Raw genomic sequence first — 17,560 nt, 5'->3', positions numbered from 1 at the left:
AACTCTAACCACAAAAACAAGATCATGAATTCACTGATGGAGTAGGTGATACAAATCTGAGTGCTTACAGTTTGGGTGTAACTATAAAATCTTGCATAGGTTTCTCACTTTGAATGAGGAACGGTAGATAGGGAGGTTACATGAATTTGACGAGTGCTTGCTCGCAGTGATAATGTCTTACATTGGTTCAGACAGGATGCACAACCTGCGTTTCTCACCTTTGAACTTCTGTGATAGCTGCTGCTGCTGCAGGAACTGGAACTTACCAACTTACCACACTGTTCTGCTCATTTTGCTCTAGTGATTTATTGCACTATAGCCTGGTTTTGCAAGACCTGGGTTAAAGTAGTATTTGAAATGTTTTAAATATTTTTGCTTTGCTTGACTGAGTTTACCTGGCGCGTAGAAACAATAAAATTGTCCCAAAACTGCCAACCCCACATATCTTGCATTCCAGGCAGGCTCAAGCAAATATTCAAAGTAATTGAAAGATTTCAAGTACTATTTGAACCCAGGTCTGATTTGTTTTCTTATGTAGCTCTTGCTTTAGGGCCTTAGGGGTAGAAATGCACTTCTTCCTCTCACATGCCTCCTTTCTGTGCCCCGGGGCTGTTGCCTATCGCCTGGTACGTTCAGAGGTAACCACAAAGAAAAATATGTTCTCTCTCTCTCTCTCTCTCTCTCTCTGTGTTTCTCAGAGAGACAATATAACCTAATAGTGAGACTAAGGTCATGTGCCATTTTTACACTGCCAGTTGTATGTGTCTAACTTGGATGTGTCTAAGGGTATTAATGTGTTAATTTGTAGCATTGTAGAAGCCCTGAAATATCTGTGCTTTTTATACCGTTCAGTTGACAATTTTAAAGCAGGGCTCTCCAACCCTGTTCCTGGAGAACTACCCTCCTGTAGGTTTTAACTCCAACCCTGTTCCTGGAGAACTACCCTCCTGTAGGTTTTAACTCCAACCCTGTTCCTGGAGAACTACCCTCCTGTAGGTTTTAACTCCAACCCTGTTCCTGGAGAACTACCCTCCTGTAGGTTCACACTCCAACCCTGTTCCTGGAGAGCTACCCTCCTGTAGGTTTTAACTCCAACCCTGTTCCTGGAGAGCTACCCTCCTGTAGGTTTTAACTACAACACCAGTTGTTACTAACCTGATTTCAGTTTATCAACCAGCTAATTATTAGATCAGCTGTGCTAGATTAGGGCTGGAGTGAGAACCTACTGGAGGGTAGCTCTCCAGGGACAGGGTTGGAGTGAAAACCTACTGGATGGTAGCTCTCCAGGAACAGGTTTGGAGTGAGAACCTACTGGGCGGTAGCTCTCCAGGAACAGGGTTGGAGTGAGAACCTACTGGATGGTAGCTCTCCAGGAACAGGGTTGGAGTGAGAACCTACTGGGCGGTAGCTCTCCAGGAACAGGGTTGGAGTGAGAACCTACTGGGCGGTAGCTCTCCAGGAACAGGGTTGGAGTGAGAACCTACTGGGCGGTAGCTCTCCAGGAACAGGGTTGGAGTGAGAACCTACTGGGCGGTAGCTCTCCAGGAACAGGGTTGGAGTGAGAACCTACTGGGCGGTAGCTCTCCAGGAACAGGGTTGGAGTGAGAACCTACTGGATGGTAGCTCTCCAGGAACAGGGTTGGAGTGAGAACCTACTGGGCGGTAGCTCTCCAGGAACAGGGTTGGAGTGAGAACCTACTGGGCGGTAGCTCTCCAGGAACAGGGTTGGAGTGAGAACCTACTGGATGGTAGCTCTCCAGGAACAGGGTTGGAGTGAGAACCTACTGGGCGGTAGCTCTCCAGGAACAGGGTTGGAGAGCCCTGCTTTAAAGTAATACGTTTAGAGTAATAAGGATATTGAGTGAATCCGTTACAATGAGATTTGTAGTTTGTGTCTTGTCGGGCCTGTGTTTTTCCACTGAAGAGTACAACCTTGAAATGTACTGACGGTAGGTTTCCCATTCACACGAAGAACAATTCAAAGAGGGTTTTGGCGTGAACGCATTTATCACACTCATTTAGATGAATGCAACAACATTACTCTCCTCCCAGGTCCCACTATTGTTTGATACACGCACACCTCAACACCATTAGCCCTTTTTTATGCTCCCATCTTCTCTCCCCCCCCTTGGGGCCAGGGGGTTTCACATCTATTTATATGACCTTTTAACATTACACTAATGTACTTCCATTACCCCCAGTCCATTCATTATGCATTACAGTCACCTAGAGCCAAAGAGCTGGTCAAATTGGAATGGAGCTGAGAGGAGAGGGAGACAAGGAGAGGGAAGCGAGACGGACCTTACTGTCGAGTCAGCGGAAAGATGTCTTTTACTAGTCAGTTATTGTTTGTTATTTTAATTAGCAGTACTTACAGTCTGATGGCTATTTGAACTCTGAGGTATTTCAAGGACAAGTGAAGCTTGAGAGTGTTGTGGCTGGGCTGTATTACCCTCCCTGTTACTTCTGAGGTCAACACGAGTTCATGAACACTGCATGTTTTATCCCCAAGACAAGCTAGAACACTATTAATATCAATGTCCGTCAACAGCACTGAGGTTGAATGTAATAAAGGTTATTTCTCGAAGAGGAGTCACATGTCGGGTGTGTACCATGGTCCGTTAATTGTTTTTTACATCTTGTTTTAGCCGACTACCACAGCAACAACTACACGGTGACCAACGGCTGGAAGATCCACAACACGGCCAAGAACAAGTGGTTTGTCTGCATGGCCAAGAACTCGGAGGACAAGCAGAAGTGGCTCGACGCCATCTTGAGGGAACGAGAGCAGAGAGAGAGTGAGTTTAACAAAAAAGGGGCATGTCCTCGCTTTTGGAGTCCTGCCCCCTCCTTTGAGAATGTGAGGCTATCATGTTTTCCGATTGTGCTGTACTGTCTGACCTCATAGACTTGTACAGTACCTCAACAACGCTATGCTATGGTGAGCTAACACAATTAAGGTTCAGATAAATAAATGGTTAGCTTTGCAAGAGGTTACAAATGGAGTCCCTCTGTTGTGAGAGATCATGCAGTATGCATGCAAATGAATGTCTCACTAGGACGGTTGTGGTATGCTTATGGTATGTGGATTATGGTATGACTTACTGCTCATTTTGTCTCTCTCTGGCTTTTGTTTCATAAATACCTAAAGACAGTGGCATAAGGACTTAGAACTTTAATACCAAATGAATGCAGAAGACCAGTCTGGAGGTTAACATGCGAAAGAAAGAGCCAGCCACCTCTTACATGCAGTACGAGACCCCTGTTTGCTAATCAACACTCCCGAGAGGAGAACACACTCTATCCAACAGTTCATTCACAAACAAGCACAAGATGCGCTAAAAACAGAATCTTCGATTCCAGCAAGAGCCTGAAATAGAGCAGCCAGTAGCAGCTTGCCAGAAACGGCAGCCCACTGGAGAGTATTGCAACACAGTACCGGTCACGGGTTGTTGTCAGTCTGTGACAGCACTCTGCTCTCTCTCTCTGTTTTGTCTAGCCATCTATACCATGGCATGAAAATGAGGCTCGTAACACACTTTGTATGCCGTTTCGCGACTTGGTGTGGAGTGATTGCAGACGTTTGGCATGAATTGGCAGCTTGGGAGCAGTTTTCCAGAACTGTGTAATTAATAGTGTGTTCAAATCGAGTCACACCCAAAACATCCTGGCACTGGAATAAAATGATCTTTTGGCCCTCTCTAAAAAAAGAATGGCACTAAAATACCTCTTTCTCTAGTTCAAATGTGCTATTTGCGGTACTGTTTGACTACACATTGAAAAGATGTATTTTGAGGAAGATGGATTATTTGTTCAAAACGTCATTGTGAGCTGAGCACTCTTAAACAAGAGGAGTAATGACTGCCTCCAATTTTCTTTCCCCCTCTTTTGACTTCAAGTGTCTCCACATGAGGAGTGAGGACACCTGTTCAGCACTGGCCACCTGTCTTTGTGTTTGCGTGCGCATTGGGGTGTGCTAATAAAGCTTGAAAGGCTTTTACTGACTTCTGTGCCTGTAGGCATGGTGATACCTGATAGCATTGGAGGCAGAAATCCCCACTGCTTCCCACCCAAGCTGTAAGTGTATGGGAAGGATTCAACTTAAACAGCTGAGGGTTTTGAACGTTCAACCATACCTGTGTTCTAGCTGTTTACAACAACTGTAGCTTTAATATTTCAAATGTAGCAAATGAGCCTTCCACATGGACTTGTGCGAGCGGTCACCTGATCCTGTGGCTGAAGTGAAGAAGTGGAGCTTTGCAGAGTACCAAGGGCCATGTTGGGTATTGGGTTACGGCAGGCGGAAATTGACCCGAGGCTAACAGATGCCAGATCAGTCACAGTGCAGCCAACCCCATACCCTCACCACACCACACCCCAACCCCGCCCCCTCCCTGAACCACCGGCCTGGCCCACATCTGGAAGGCTTGACCACATCCCTTTCATCCCCGTTTCACTATTGATACCTAACCCATTGTTGAATCCCAGTTTCCACCAGCACAAATCTTTTTAAATGTCCCCCTGTTTTGCCATGGCACTGGCTTTAGTTGGACATTTTGGTTGTAGCCCCTTTTTAAATACTCCCAAGACAGATCCATTATTATTGCTCTGCCAGCTGGATGGGGCTGGGATCGTCTTATCAGTGTTTTCCTGGAGGCTGAGGGGAAATGAGTGGGCTAACATGTTAGCCTGTTTGCCTGTGCCAGTGAGAGTGGGAAGAGGGGGCCTCTGGACAGGCTCTGACAGCTGGACCAGCAGGCCAGGGCCGGGGGCCCCTTGCACCAGGACCAGACCCCATTCTGTTCAATGACTCTTTGTTTGAATCCACTCCAGCTGCTGTCAAGTGTAATCCAACCCCACCTTCATCAGCAGCACCCAGCTCTGGCACCCCCGCAAATTTTGTTGGAATTGTCTGAGTCCCACGGTTTAGCAGGACCGAGAGGCTGACGGTGGAGTTGAGTTAGTCAGAGAGCCTGATGATGGAGCTCCAACGTTCAGAGAGCCCAACAGTGTAGTTTAGCAGCTCACTGAGCCCCACAGTGGAGTTAAGCTGCTCAGAGAGCCCCATGGTGGAGTTACGGTTTAGAAGCTCTATGAGCATGCTGGACCTTCAAAGGGCTCAACATCAACAGACTGTAGTTTTGAATTGTCTGTACATATTTGTCATAATTGAACATATTTCTCACTCAGGGGTGTTGCAGCTTGGTAAACATAACTGCTGCTCTACACTAAAGATAAAGAACTCTGTGGCGTCACAGTACATTAGCAGGCGACACAGTACATTGTTCTAGACCTGGACAGACTAACTTCTGGCTTTCCCTCCATAGGAGGCGGCAGATGCGAGCCGCCATGCTCCGTTCCTCTCCTACCCCTGTACCGTGTCAGAAACCCCAACGGGACCCTACAGGCAGGGGCATTGTGTCTTCTCACAGCCCCGTGACAGCCTCTTTCCCCCCTGGGGGCTGAAACGCATAGATGTCTGAGGGCTGACTGGAGGAAATGATGGTGTCCCTCAGGGCTCGGTGTTGGGCCCTCTTTTGTTTTTGCTGGCACTGTGGGACAATAGCTGCTGTTCCCCCCCCATGCCAGCCAGAGTGTCAGACACGGGAATCAGCATGATGTCTTAGGCAGTGAGAGGAATGATCTGTAGTCTTTATCGCTCTCTCTCTCTCGCATACACATTCTTGGACCACACAGTTTATCGTTAACCCTAGACTCACTGTTGGGTTAGAAATATATTAATAACAGTTTATAGTCAACTCAGGCTTTCGATAATTAACTTCATATGCAAAATGTTTTGGTGTCTGACCCCTTGAGTGTTTGTCTGTTGCAGGTCTGAAGCTGGGGATGGAGCGGGATGCCTATGTGATGATCGCAGAGAAGGGCGAGAAACTCTACCACATGATGATGACCAAGAGCCGCCACCTGATCAAGGACCGGCGCCGGAAGCTGAGCATCGTTCCCAAGTGCTTCATGGGAAAGTGAGTTCTTCCACACTGAACAGTCCATTGCCTTTGTGCAGGCTAAGCTTGAACTCTCAAATGGTACAGTGGTTGGATGACAACAATAGGTGCTCAGTTGAGGGGGTGACCTTTCAACTGTGAACAAGGGTACTTTTAAGACATCTTCGAGGTACAGATACATGAAAACTGTGGGATTTCTCCACTGAACCAAAACATCTGCTGATAATAGTGATCATATTATATATACATTTCTGTAGGTCTGAGGGAGGTGGATCACAACAGGGATGTTGTGTTGAAAAGGGCTCCATCCATTCTATCTAACCATTCCGTGACTAATTTCTGTTGCATATAATTACCGGCCACTGAGAAGTAGAGGAGGAATTGAATGGCCAGCAGGGTCCTGGCAGAATGCCTAACCTGGCCCTATCATTACATCTCTCCTGGCCTGCCATAATGATACCTACTGTAATCACCCTTGCATTTGGAACGTCCTAAGTTGTTTCCCTTACACACCGTATCATCAAGCAGGCGCTTCCTGAGTCTGCCGGCTTTTCCTCATCCATGTGTGCTCGTGTGTACACACACACACACACACACACACACACACACACACACACTCTTAAGCAAACCCGGTGCAATCATTCACGCCACACACTGCACACCACTCACTAATACAATCAGTTTCCCAACCCCAACTGATGAGTGAGATGACTGGGAGTTGTTTTCCATCCTGTGTTGGGAGCCAAGAACTTGTTGTCGGAGGCGACTGTTTTCAACCAACACATATAGGGCTTCCTTAAGGAAGAGACCTTCCCTTTAACTGCTAGTGCATCATTAGACAGACCCTTCAACAGCGAGCCGCTGGACTAAGCAGCTCTTTTTTTCTGTCCCCCCCCAGTCTTTCAATGCTGTGGATGAACAATGAGGGCCTAGTTTGCCTCCAGTAATGCATTTTCCATTACGCTCCACACACAGTGTTTTGCGAGATTCCGAACAGTTATTACAATTATTTATTATTTGGCACAATTTCTGGGGGGGGGGGGTGAATATAAAAAAGAGGGTAAAACCGTGACGGTGATCACTGGGGCTTACATTATGGAGTGAGTCAGCATCCAAGGGCAATATTTAATGAGTTTCTATAGAACTGTAAACCGCCATGCAACCTGCAATGAAATGTCAGGGAGGTAAGATTCGATGGGCATTATAGGTGGTGCTGTTGCCATTATGTCTTCAGCTTTCAGTATTATTTGAGAGGACACTGACAACTAGTGTAGGCTCCTGTATTCGATTAGTAAAGGGTTCAAATTCACTATCCCCACCGGGGAAAAATACATTGAGCCAACCAGCATCTATCGACGTCATCTGTCAAAATAATGGCGTTGGATGTCAATGGAGTTTTTGGTTGGTAACACCAATAAGTGGTCAACGTACACATTCTAACCCGTTTTCAACCCCACGAATCAACGCAAGCATTTCAAGGGGCGGGAGGTTTATTTCAAGAATTCCCGTTTGTTGACAACTCAATTAAATCTAAACCAAATATGGACGTTGATTTTACGTTAAGTCAAGATTTTGTCCCGGAAGGTAACTACTATCATATTGAAGACGAGGTGCTATACAATGACAATAAAATAACCCCTCCTTTTCTTTCCCTGAAGATGTTTACTCTACTGACTGTCTCGGACCCAGACAAGCTCAGTGCGTCAAGCCATTCAAGCCATCCGTGTTTTCTGTTCATTTTACATTTTTGCTCATTCTGCTAGACATCTAGTTCGGGCTCCTAATGTATCCTTTTCCAGGAAAAGCACTCTACCTCTTAATGCAGCCATATAGCCTGTGTGTGTGTGTTTGAGTGTGTGATCGCGCGAGCGTGCGCATGTCTGTCTGTGAGCATCTGTGGCGCGCGCGTGTGTGCGTGCGTGCGCACTTGCTCTCCCTTCTCCGTGGCTGTCTGAGAAAAGCGATCCATGTAAGCACTAGGGGTTTTTCAGCACTCTTACCTCCTGTCAGCACCTCACTGTAGAGTGAACAAGAGGCTCTCACTTTCCCTCCCTTCCTGTTTCTATTCCTCTCTAACCGCTCTGTAGTTCTGATGTTATTATAAGTTAGCATAGCTCACTTCGGGAGATGGCATTGCTCACTCGGTGTGGTTATTAGATGAAATGAATCTCGTGCAGAATGCCGATTTGGTAGTGCCTCTTGTTTACGCAGCTCCCTTAATTCCACCATTTGTCAACAGCGTATTTGGGTGGTGGATCATACTTGGTTCTTCTTTTAGCCTTCCTCATTCTCACCCCCATTTGCTGCTGTGTTTTTTGTTGTTGTGTGCCCACATTTTGGTCCTGTATTGCATCATGGGTATGGCAATGCACCAGGGCCAGGTCTGTATTCATTAGGCACGAAATGAAGAACCATGGAGGGAACCATGGTTCTTCTTTCTTATTACTTGTCTAATAAGACAGGCTTGGTTTTGTTTTGTGTAAAAAACATTTTTGCTGTTTTTCTACGTTGTGCGCTAATAAATACGACCTAGGTTGGAACATTCTTGTGCATGCTGGATTTGCTTACTGATGTGTAAATTATTTTTTACAGATTAGTATCTTGTACACTAGAAATAACATTTTGCAATCAAGTCAACACACTGAGTGTACAAAACATTATGAACACCTGCTCTTTCCATGACAGAGACTGACCAGGTGAAAGCTATGATCACTTATTGATGTCACTTTTTAAATCCACTTCAATCAGTGTAGATGAAAGGGATGAGACAGGTTTAAAGAAGGATTTTTAAACCTTCAGACAATTGAGACCTTGTGTATATGTGCCATTCAGAGGGTGAATGGGCAAGACAAAAGATTGAAGTGCCTTTGAACGGGGTATGGTAGTAGATGCCAGGTGCACCGGGTTGTGTCAAGAACTGCAACGCTGCTGGGTTTTTACACTCAACAGTTTCCTGTGTGTATCAAGAATGGTCCACCACCCAAAGGACATCCAGCCAACTTGACACAACTGTGGGAAGCATTGGAGTCAACATCCCTGTGGAACGCTTTCAACACCTTGTTAGAGTCCATGCCCCGACGAATTGAGGCTGTTCTGAGGGCAAAAGGGGAGGGGTGCAACTGAATGAGGAAGGTGTTCTTAATGTTTTGTACACTCATTGGATGTCACAGCAGGCTTACTTGTTTTTCAAATGATCCTCACTTTCCAGCCACACATTCCCTGAACAATGCAAGTTCTTTTACGCTGCATGTGTAAACATAATCCCTAAAAACCAGGGGTGGAATGAAGAAAGGACTAAATGTGACAGATTGTTTGAAATTAACTGGTTGGTGCTTTTTTTGTGTGTCTTTTGCAGCTGCTCTGGAAAGTTAAACTCTTCTGCTTTGGAAAACACACACGTTGTTCAGAAATCACATCTAGGGCCAGTTCTAGGAGGGTGCTGGATTGGGCAATTTTGCCCACCCAATCAGAAATAATGGAACATATTTAATGAAACCTATTTAAAATAAAGTAAAATAAATGCATGCTTATTTAAAATTGAAGCCATAAAGCTGAGGAGCAAGATGTTGGTAAAGATATTGTCCTTAATTTTACACTTCTGAGGTCAAAAAGGGGGGTGCAACTCAATAGTAGGAAGGTGTTCTTAATGTTTTGTACACTTAGTGCCCTATTTCACAAGGGGACCTACTTGACATTTTTACCTCAGGTCCCTTGTTCAAGAGGGAGCAAGCCTCTTGTTGACTGACTGATAACAATATTTCCAATAGCTAATTTGGAAGACCTCATTCTAGCATGCTGTAGGTAAAGAATTTATGAAGCTTCAGATACAGACGTGTACACGCACACGCTCACACACACACACACACACACACACACACACAGCCTCTCTGGATTCTCATCATTAGCAGTGATTTACTCATCTGTGTGACCGCTCCAGTGTCAAAACTAACCAGAACGCTTACGTGACACCCCACCTGGCCAGAGTCCACTTGGGTCTTCTGCCAATGTCCATCAGCAGCATGTCTCTTTGAAAAACACACGCAGCCGCACACACCGTCTCACACACACACACACACGCACACATACACAGTCGCACAAACACACACTTGTAAGAGGTGCACTACACAGATCCGGCTGACAATCACCTCCACACACACACACACACACACACACACACACACACACACACCACCACAGGCCTAAAAAAGCAGTACCCCCATTCAGTAGGTCGTGAGTGACTCTTTTATTTATGGTAAAATATGCCCATTGTAAGTCAACCGGACAGACAAGCTCAGGTGGGAGCAGATGGCTCAAGGTGTCTGTGTTCTAGCATGAACACACACGCTACAGGAATCACATGTTTACTGCTTTCACAGTGATACACACACACACACACACACACACACACACACACACGTTTTGGCGTGAACACGTGGGAATCACACTTTTGTTCTGCTTTTGCAGCAGGGCACATAAGCATGCTTACACAGACAGAGACGCGCACACACTTGTTTTTCTATCCTCGTGACGACCTAAAATTGATTTCCATTCAACATCCTATTTTCCCTAAACCACTAAACCTAAATGGAGGACAAGATGGTGTGGACAGACACGGTTGCCCTGTTTCTAGCTCCTAGCCAACTTTGTAGTATATATATTTTTGTGTGTGTGTGTGTGTTATTTACTCAGAACGTTTCTTGTATTATTACCTACAGCCGTAAATAACTTTAGGATATTAGATCCGTGGTCACTCACCAGAAATTCAATAAAAAATGAGATTTTCCCTGACCTGGATCCTTTTCGATGCAGCTCTGTTCATCCCGGGGGCTGCACGAAAACGTTGACACCGGAGAAGAGGTAGGAGTGAGGCCCTAGTCAGACTCAGGCGGCATGGATACCATCCACCGCTTCCAAGTGTATATAACTTGCTAATGTTCAGTCCCTGGACAATAAAATAGACAAGCTCAGGGCAAGGCTCTCTTTCCAGAGAGACATCAGGAACTGTAACATACTCTGTTTTACGGAATCATGGCTCTCTCTGGATATATTGTCCCCGTTATTCGGTCATTGTCACATGCCGTGTATATTCCCCCCGAAGCCGACACCGCGACAGCTCTCAAGGAACTACACTGGACTACGTGCAAACTGGAAACCGCATATCCTGAGACCACATTTATTTTAGCTGGGGACTTTATTAAAGGAAATTTGAAGGAATTTGAAGGAAACCGAAATTCTATCAGCACATGTTCAACACTGACTCTGGATCATTGCTACTCTCCCTTCCGGGATGGCTACAAGGGCCTCCCCCGCGCTCCTTTAGGTAAATCAGATCACGCCTCCATTCTACTATTCCCCACCTAGGCAGGAACTTCAACGGGAAGCTCCTGTGGTAAGGACTATTTTAATGTTGGTCTGACCAGTCAAAATCTATACTTAAAGGTTGTTTTGAACACGCGGACTGGGAAATGTTTTGGGTCGACTCTGAGAATAGTATCGACGTATACACTGACTCGGTGACTGGGTTCATCAGCTAGTGCATAGAGAGTGTTGTTCCTACTGTGATGATTAGAACTTATCCAAATCCAAATCTGTGGATAGACGGCAGCATTCACGCAAAACTGAAAGCGCGAACCACCACATTTAACCATGGCAAGGTGACTGGGAACATGGACGTGTACAAACAGACCAGCTACGACCTCCGTAAAGCAATCCAAGAGGAAAAACAGCAGCACAGGGACAAACTGGAGTCGCAATTCAATGACTCAGACACGAGATGTATGTGGCAGGGACTTGAGACAATCACAGATTATAAAGGGAAAGCCAGCAACGTCGCGGACACCTCGCTCCCGGACGAGCTAAATACCTTTGCCCGCTTTGAGAAAAACACAGTAGAGCCGCCAATGTGGGCCCCTGACGCTCATGAGGACTGTGTGCTCTCGTTCTCCGTGGCTGACGTGAGCAAGTCATTTAAGCATGCAAATCCTCGCAAGGCTACCAGCCCAGACGGCATCCCAAGCCGCGTCCTCTGAGCATGTGCAGACCAGCTTGCTGGAGCGTTTACGGACATATTCTATCTCACCATATCCCAGTCTGCTCTTCCTACTTGCTTCAAGCTATCCATCATTGTTCCTGTACCCAAGAAAGCGAAGTTAACTGAACTAAATGACTGTAGACCTGTGGAATTTTGTCATTATGAAGTGCTTTGAGGCTAGTTAAGGACCGTATCACCTCCACCTTACCTGACAACGTAGACCAATACAATTTGCATATCGCCTCAACAGATCCACGGACGACGCAATCGCCACTGCACTGCACACTGCCCTATCCCACCTGGACAATAGAAATACATATGTAGGAATGCTGTTCATCTTCTACAGCTCAGCCTTCAACACCATAGTGCCCCCCAAGCTCATCACTAAGCTCAGGGTCCTGGATCTGAACCCCACCCTGTGCAACTATGTCCTGGACTTCCTGACGGGCCGACCCCAAGTGGTGAAGGTAGTCAACAACACCACCACCACGCTGATCCTCAACATGGGGGCCACACGGGTGCCTGCTCAGCCCACTTCTGTACTCCTCGTTCACCCATGACTGCATGGCCACGTCTCCAACTCAATCATCAAGTTTGCTGATGACACAAGTGGTAGGCCTGATTACCAGCAATGACAAGACAGCCTACAGGGAGGAGGTGAGAGCCCTGGCGGAGTGTAGCAAGAAAAATAACCTCTCCCTCAATGTCAACAAAATGAAGGAGCTGATTGTGGACTACAAGAGACCGCAGAGAGAGCACCCCACCCACAGCGACTGGGCTGCAATAGAGCGGGTCAAAAGCTTCAAGTTCCTCTGAGTGCACATCACTGACAACCTGAAATGGTCCCTTCACACAGACAGTGTAGCAGCAGCGCCTCTTCAATCTCAGGAGGTTGAAGAAATTTGTCTTGGCCCCAAAGACCCTCACAAAATTATTCAGATGAATTATTGAGAGCATCCTGTCGGGCTGTATCACCGCCTGGTACGGCAATTGCACCATCTGCAGCCACAGAGGGTGGTGCAGTCAGCCCAAAGCATCACCGGGGGCACACTGACCTCCAGGATATCTACAGGACCGGAAGGCCAAGAAGATCATCAAGGACCTCCGCTATCCGAGGCATGGCCTGTTCACCCTGCTACCATCTAGAAGGCAGAAACAGTACAGGTGCATCAAAGCAGGGACCATCAGACTGTTAAAACAGTCACCACTATCCAGCCTACGCCAAGTACCCTGCCCTGAACCTTAGAGACTGCTGCCCTATCTACAGAGTCATTGAACAATGGTCACATTAACAATGTTTACATAGTTTCATCCACTTCATATGTATATACTGTATTCTAGTCATGGCTCATCTTATAACTTTTTTATTTGTCTTGATTATGTGTGTATTCTTTTTTTATTGCTACTGTAGGGTTTACTGCACTGTTGAAGCTAGAAACGCAAGCATTTCGCTGCACTTGCGATTAAAATCTGCAAATCTGTGTACGCGACCACAAAACTTTGATTTGATAACCCTAACGCCTAAACCTAATCCCTAAACTTAAAATAGCCTTTGTGCTTGTGGGGACGTGATACTTTTCCTTGTTTTACTATCCTTGTGGGGACTCTTGGGGATTTCAGGTCCGAGGATAGAACAAGACCACACACACATTGCATGAACACACACACACACACACACACACACACACACACACACACACACACACACACACACACACATTGCATGAACACATGCATACATACATTTTGGCATTAACACACACAGAAATCACACATTTGACCTGCTTTTGCAGGAATGCTCATGAACACACATACACATTTATTGTGAAAAGAAATGCACAGGAAACGCACATTAAGGCTGCTTTCACACCAGAGCACATGAGCGAGCACATGAGCAAACACATGGGTCCTTCCACGAAATGAGTGCCTTTTGCATCCCTTTGATATTTTAAGTAGAAATGTTCTATACTCACAAAAAGCTTATTTCTCTCAAATTTTCTGCACAAATTTGTTTACATCCCTGTTAGTGAGCATTTCTCCTTTGCCAAGATAATCCATCCACCTGACAGGTGTGTCATATATCAAGAAGCTGATTAAACAGCATGATCATTAAACAGGTGCACCTTGTGCTGGGACAATAAAATCCCACTCTAAAATGTGCAGTTTTGTCACACAACACTATGCCACAGATGTCTCAAGTTTTGAGGGAGTGTGCAATCGGCATGCTGACTGCAGGAATGTCCAACAGAGCTGTTTCCAGAGAATTTAATATTAATTTCTCTACCATAAACCTCCTCTAACGTCGTTTTAGAGAATTTGGCAGTACATCCAACCGGCCTCACAACTGCAGACCATGTGTAACCACGCCAGCCCAGGACCTCCACATCCGGCTTTGTCTGAGGAGGGGGGTGCTGAGGAGTATTTCCGTCTGTAATAAAGCCCATTTGTGGAAAAACTTCCCATTGGCTGGGCCTGGCTCTCCAGTGGTTGTGCCTGGCTCCCAAGTGTGTGGGTCTATGCCCTATTCAAAAGAGAACCATCGCGCTCTCCCAGAAACTTGACTGGTGTGTAAAACCCACAAATTCAGACAAACAAAAAGGTGTTATGGCTTCGCACTCAAAGATGTTGCATAAAGCTTACTTCATTATTCCATTTTTTAAATTATTTTCATTGCATCAGGGATAGTGCACAGATGTTTCAGCTTTACAGCCTTTCAGCGTGTAGGAACATTTTATTTTAATTCAAAACAGAATTTGTAAAGAACAACAAATGAGCAGCAGGTGTTCTAATCAGAGTTGCCACTCATCTGCCAATCAGGGATGTGGCTTTTCTGGTCTACCTGCACACAAATTAGTTGCAAAGAAATACAGAATTATAGGGTAAGGGAGTGGGCACGAAGGGCAACTCACTATGGCCTCCCAGGCCTACCCATGGCTGCACCCCTGCCTAGTTGTGAAATCCATAGATTAGGGCCTAATGAATTTATGCCAATTTACTGATTTCCTTCTATGAACTGTAGCTCAGTAAAATCTTTGAAATTATTGCTTGTTGCGTTTTAGATTTTTGTTCAGTATACATCTAATAGTAGAAAAGTAGGTGAGCTTGTTGTACTCTTTTTGGCTATTTACTGGTGTTTTGTGGTGAAAAACAGAGTGGCTCTATCGTAACATGGCAACCCTGTTACCCATAGTCAGGCTAGAAATATTTGAACAATGACATGTTTTTTTGTGAAACTTGCATTCAATTGCCCCTGGCTGTTGCACACAACAAGCTTCCATTATTTCCTGTCACAGGGGGATTTAAAAATAAAAAATAAATGTTTTATGAAATCGTCAACCTGTTACTTAATTTGGCATTTAATAGGCACTTACTATTGTCATTTATTTTATTTAACCTCTTGATGGGAGAACGTTTTTTCTTAAGTTGAACATGTGCTCTTTATTATAATGTATTTTTTTGTTGTTGAAATCAAACATTTTTTTTTTTTTTTTTACAAAGTTACACATCTCAAAAGGCACCGAATTGGTGGAATGACCCGCACACACACACACATTTTGCATGAACATGCACATAGGAATCACACATTTAACCTGCTTTTGCAGGAATGCTCGCTCAAACACACATTCACACAATCAGACACACGCTCACATTCACTGTTCCTCGTTCTCCGGGGAATTGATTTTGCTCAGTGGCGTGGAAGATTGAGCAGAGGGAAATGTAATTTTCTCCTCTCCAAACATTTTGTCCAACGCTCGGTGTCAGAAGAGGGAGAATACACTTTGAGGAGAGAATCTGTATTTATGTGAGAAAGCTTCTGTATGGATGGCACCACACAAGCCATGAATTGGCACTTTTTGGAGCGAGTAATGAAAGAGATGGATGGATAAATGGAGAAAGATGGGGTTTAAGGCTGGTGGGAGGGGAGACAAGGGGAGCAAGGGAGAAGGAGCAGAAGGATAGAAAGTGGTAGGAAATGTGGGTTAGGGGATGACGAGGGAGAGGAGTGAAAGGGAGGAGAGAGAAGGCAGAAAGTAGCTTTGGGAGAGCTTATGTGACAAAGGACTTTAAAGGGCTATTTATACCCTACGGAGACGGACCCTACAGAGCGTAGCACAATGTCGTTCTTCGGCACAAAAGGGTGCGCTCCGACATTCTACGTATTCCCGTGCCACATGCAGATTGTAATGCACCGTATCATTCCTTGCGGGATGTAGGCAACGAAGCTCGCTTGGTTCCTTGGTCTGATCTATAGGCCATGCATCAAAGTAACCTATTTTGCATTGATAAATAAATATAATCTCAGCATATGTTCAAACGGTAAACCAAACAACATTGTAGCCTTATTAGATTCCCCCCCAAAATGTATTTTGTTTATAAGTAATAACTATTTATTCCAGACTATTGGTAAAAACGGCTGTGAGAGATGTGCTTTTTCCCTGTGGCCAAAACATGATGACATTCTATTTTTAGCTGATATGGGAGTGAATACTTTGAAGCAGATTATCAAAATTTGATAATGTTGTAGGTTACACAGGCAAGTATAAGAATATTTGCCAGGGCATATTATTTCATTATAAATTGGATTATTTCACATGGTGATGTGGGAATTTACTCTACTTCAAAATCACTTTATATTCAAGATTGCTGTCTTGGTTTAGCTTGGCATTAAACAAATAGCCTATTTTTTTTTAAATTGATAACCAAATATTATCTCAGCGAATGTTCAAACAAAAAACCAAACAACACTGTAGCCTTATTAGAATCCTACAAAAAGGATTTGGTTTAGAAATAACGTTATTATAGGCTATTTGGAAACGTAAAAACAGATCGCCATGTGCTTTTATTTCGTGACTAAAAATGACTTTCTATTTTCAGCTGATATGGGAGCGATATGATATGGGATATGTTGAAGCAGCATGTCAAACTGGGATAGTGTAGTAGGTTACACCGGCAAGTATAACATTATTTGCCTGGGCATATTATTTATTTTTTAATCCGATTTTATTTCGCATGGCGATGAGGGAAGCCAAAAGGCTAGCTAGCTTGTGTGGCTACCCAATTAGCACGGGCTACCCAATATGCACGGGGTCCGTTGTCGCAAGAACCCGTCGGCCCCATAGTGACGAATGACACTGTTTTGATAGCCACGTCACAGATGGAACAATGAGCTAGATGTTTCACTGGATGTATAAATCTGAAGCATCCAGTTGGCATTTCCACTCCACCAAATATGGTGATGAGAGGAAGCCCAATGTGGGAGAAGATGGAGTGTGATGGATTTTGGCAACATTGAGACACAATCACATCTTTTTTTTGTGTGTGTGGGAATACTCGGTGAACAGATTTCCTAAATTCTGCAATTTTTTGCTGAATTCCTTGTGATTTTAGTATTTTTTTTTTACCAATAACTTTAGACCTGTGTGGCTCGGTTTTGTTTCCTGCTGGGGCCACATACTGTTTACAAAGAAAGTATGCACTCACTTTCAATAGATAACATATGCCATTTAAAAGATTTTCAATCTATCTACTGAACAAAAATATAAACGCAACATGCAACAATTTCAAA

The 17,560-nt window shown here is 44.8% G+C and overlaps 1 protein-coding gene across 3 annotated transcripts in view; it reads left to right on the top strand.

The window, feature by feature from the left end:
• LOC115166077 (phosphatidylinositol 3,4,5-trisphosphate-dependent Rac exchanger 1 protein) overlaps window positions 1-17,560 on the top strand; it is a 106,687-nt gene that overhangs the window by 38,516 nt on the left and 50,611 nt on the right. For all 3 annotated transcript variants that reach the window (XM_029719736.1, XM_029719737.1, XM_029719738.1), the window contains exons 9-10: window positions 2,649-2,798; window positions 5,834-5,981. In XM_029719736.1, coding sequence (XP_029575596.1) covers window positions 2,649-2,798; window positions 5,834-5,981 — 298 coding nt within the window. The remainder of the gene's footprint in view (window positions 1-2,648; window positions 2,799-5,833; window positions 5,982-17,560) is intronic.

Source organism: Salmo trutta, chromosome 28 (assembly GCF_901001165.1).
Source record: "Salmo trutta chromosome 28, fSalTru1.1, whole genome shotgun sequence".
Lineage (NCBI taxonomy): Eukaryota > Metazoa > Chordata > Actinopteri > Salmoniformes > Salmonidae > Salmo > Salmo trutta.
Note: the sequence above shows the minus strand (reverse complement) of the source record. Positions and strands in the feature narration are given on the sequence as shown.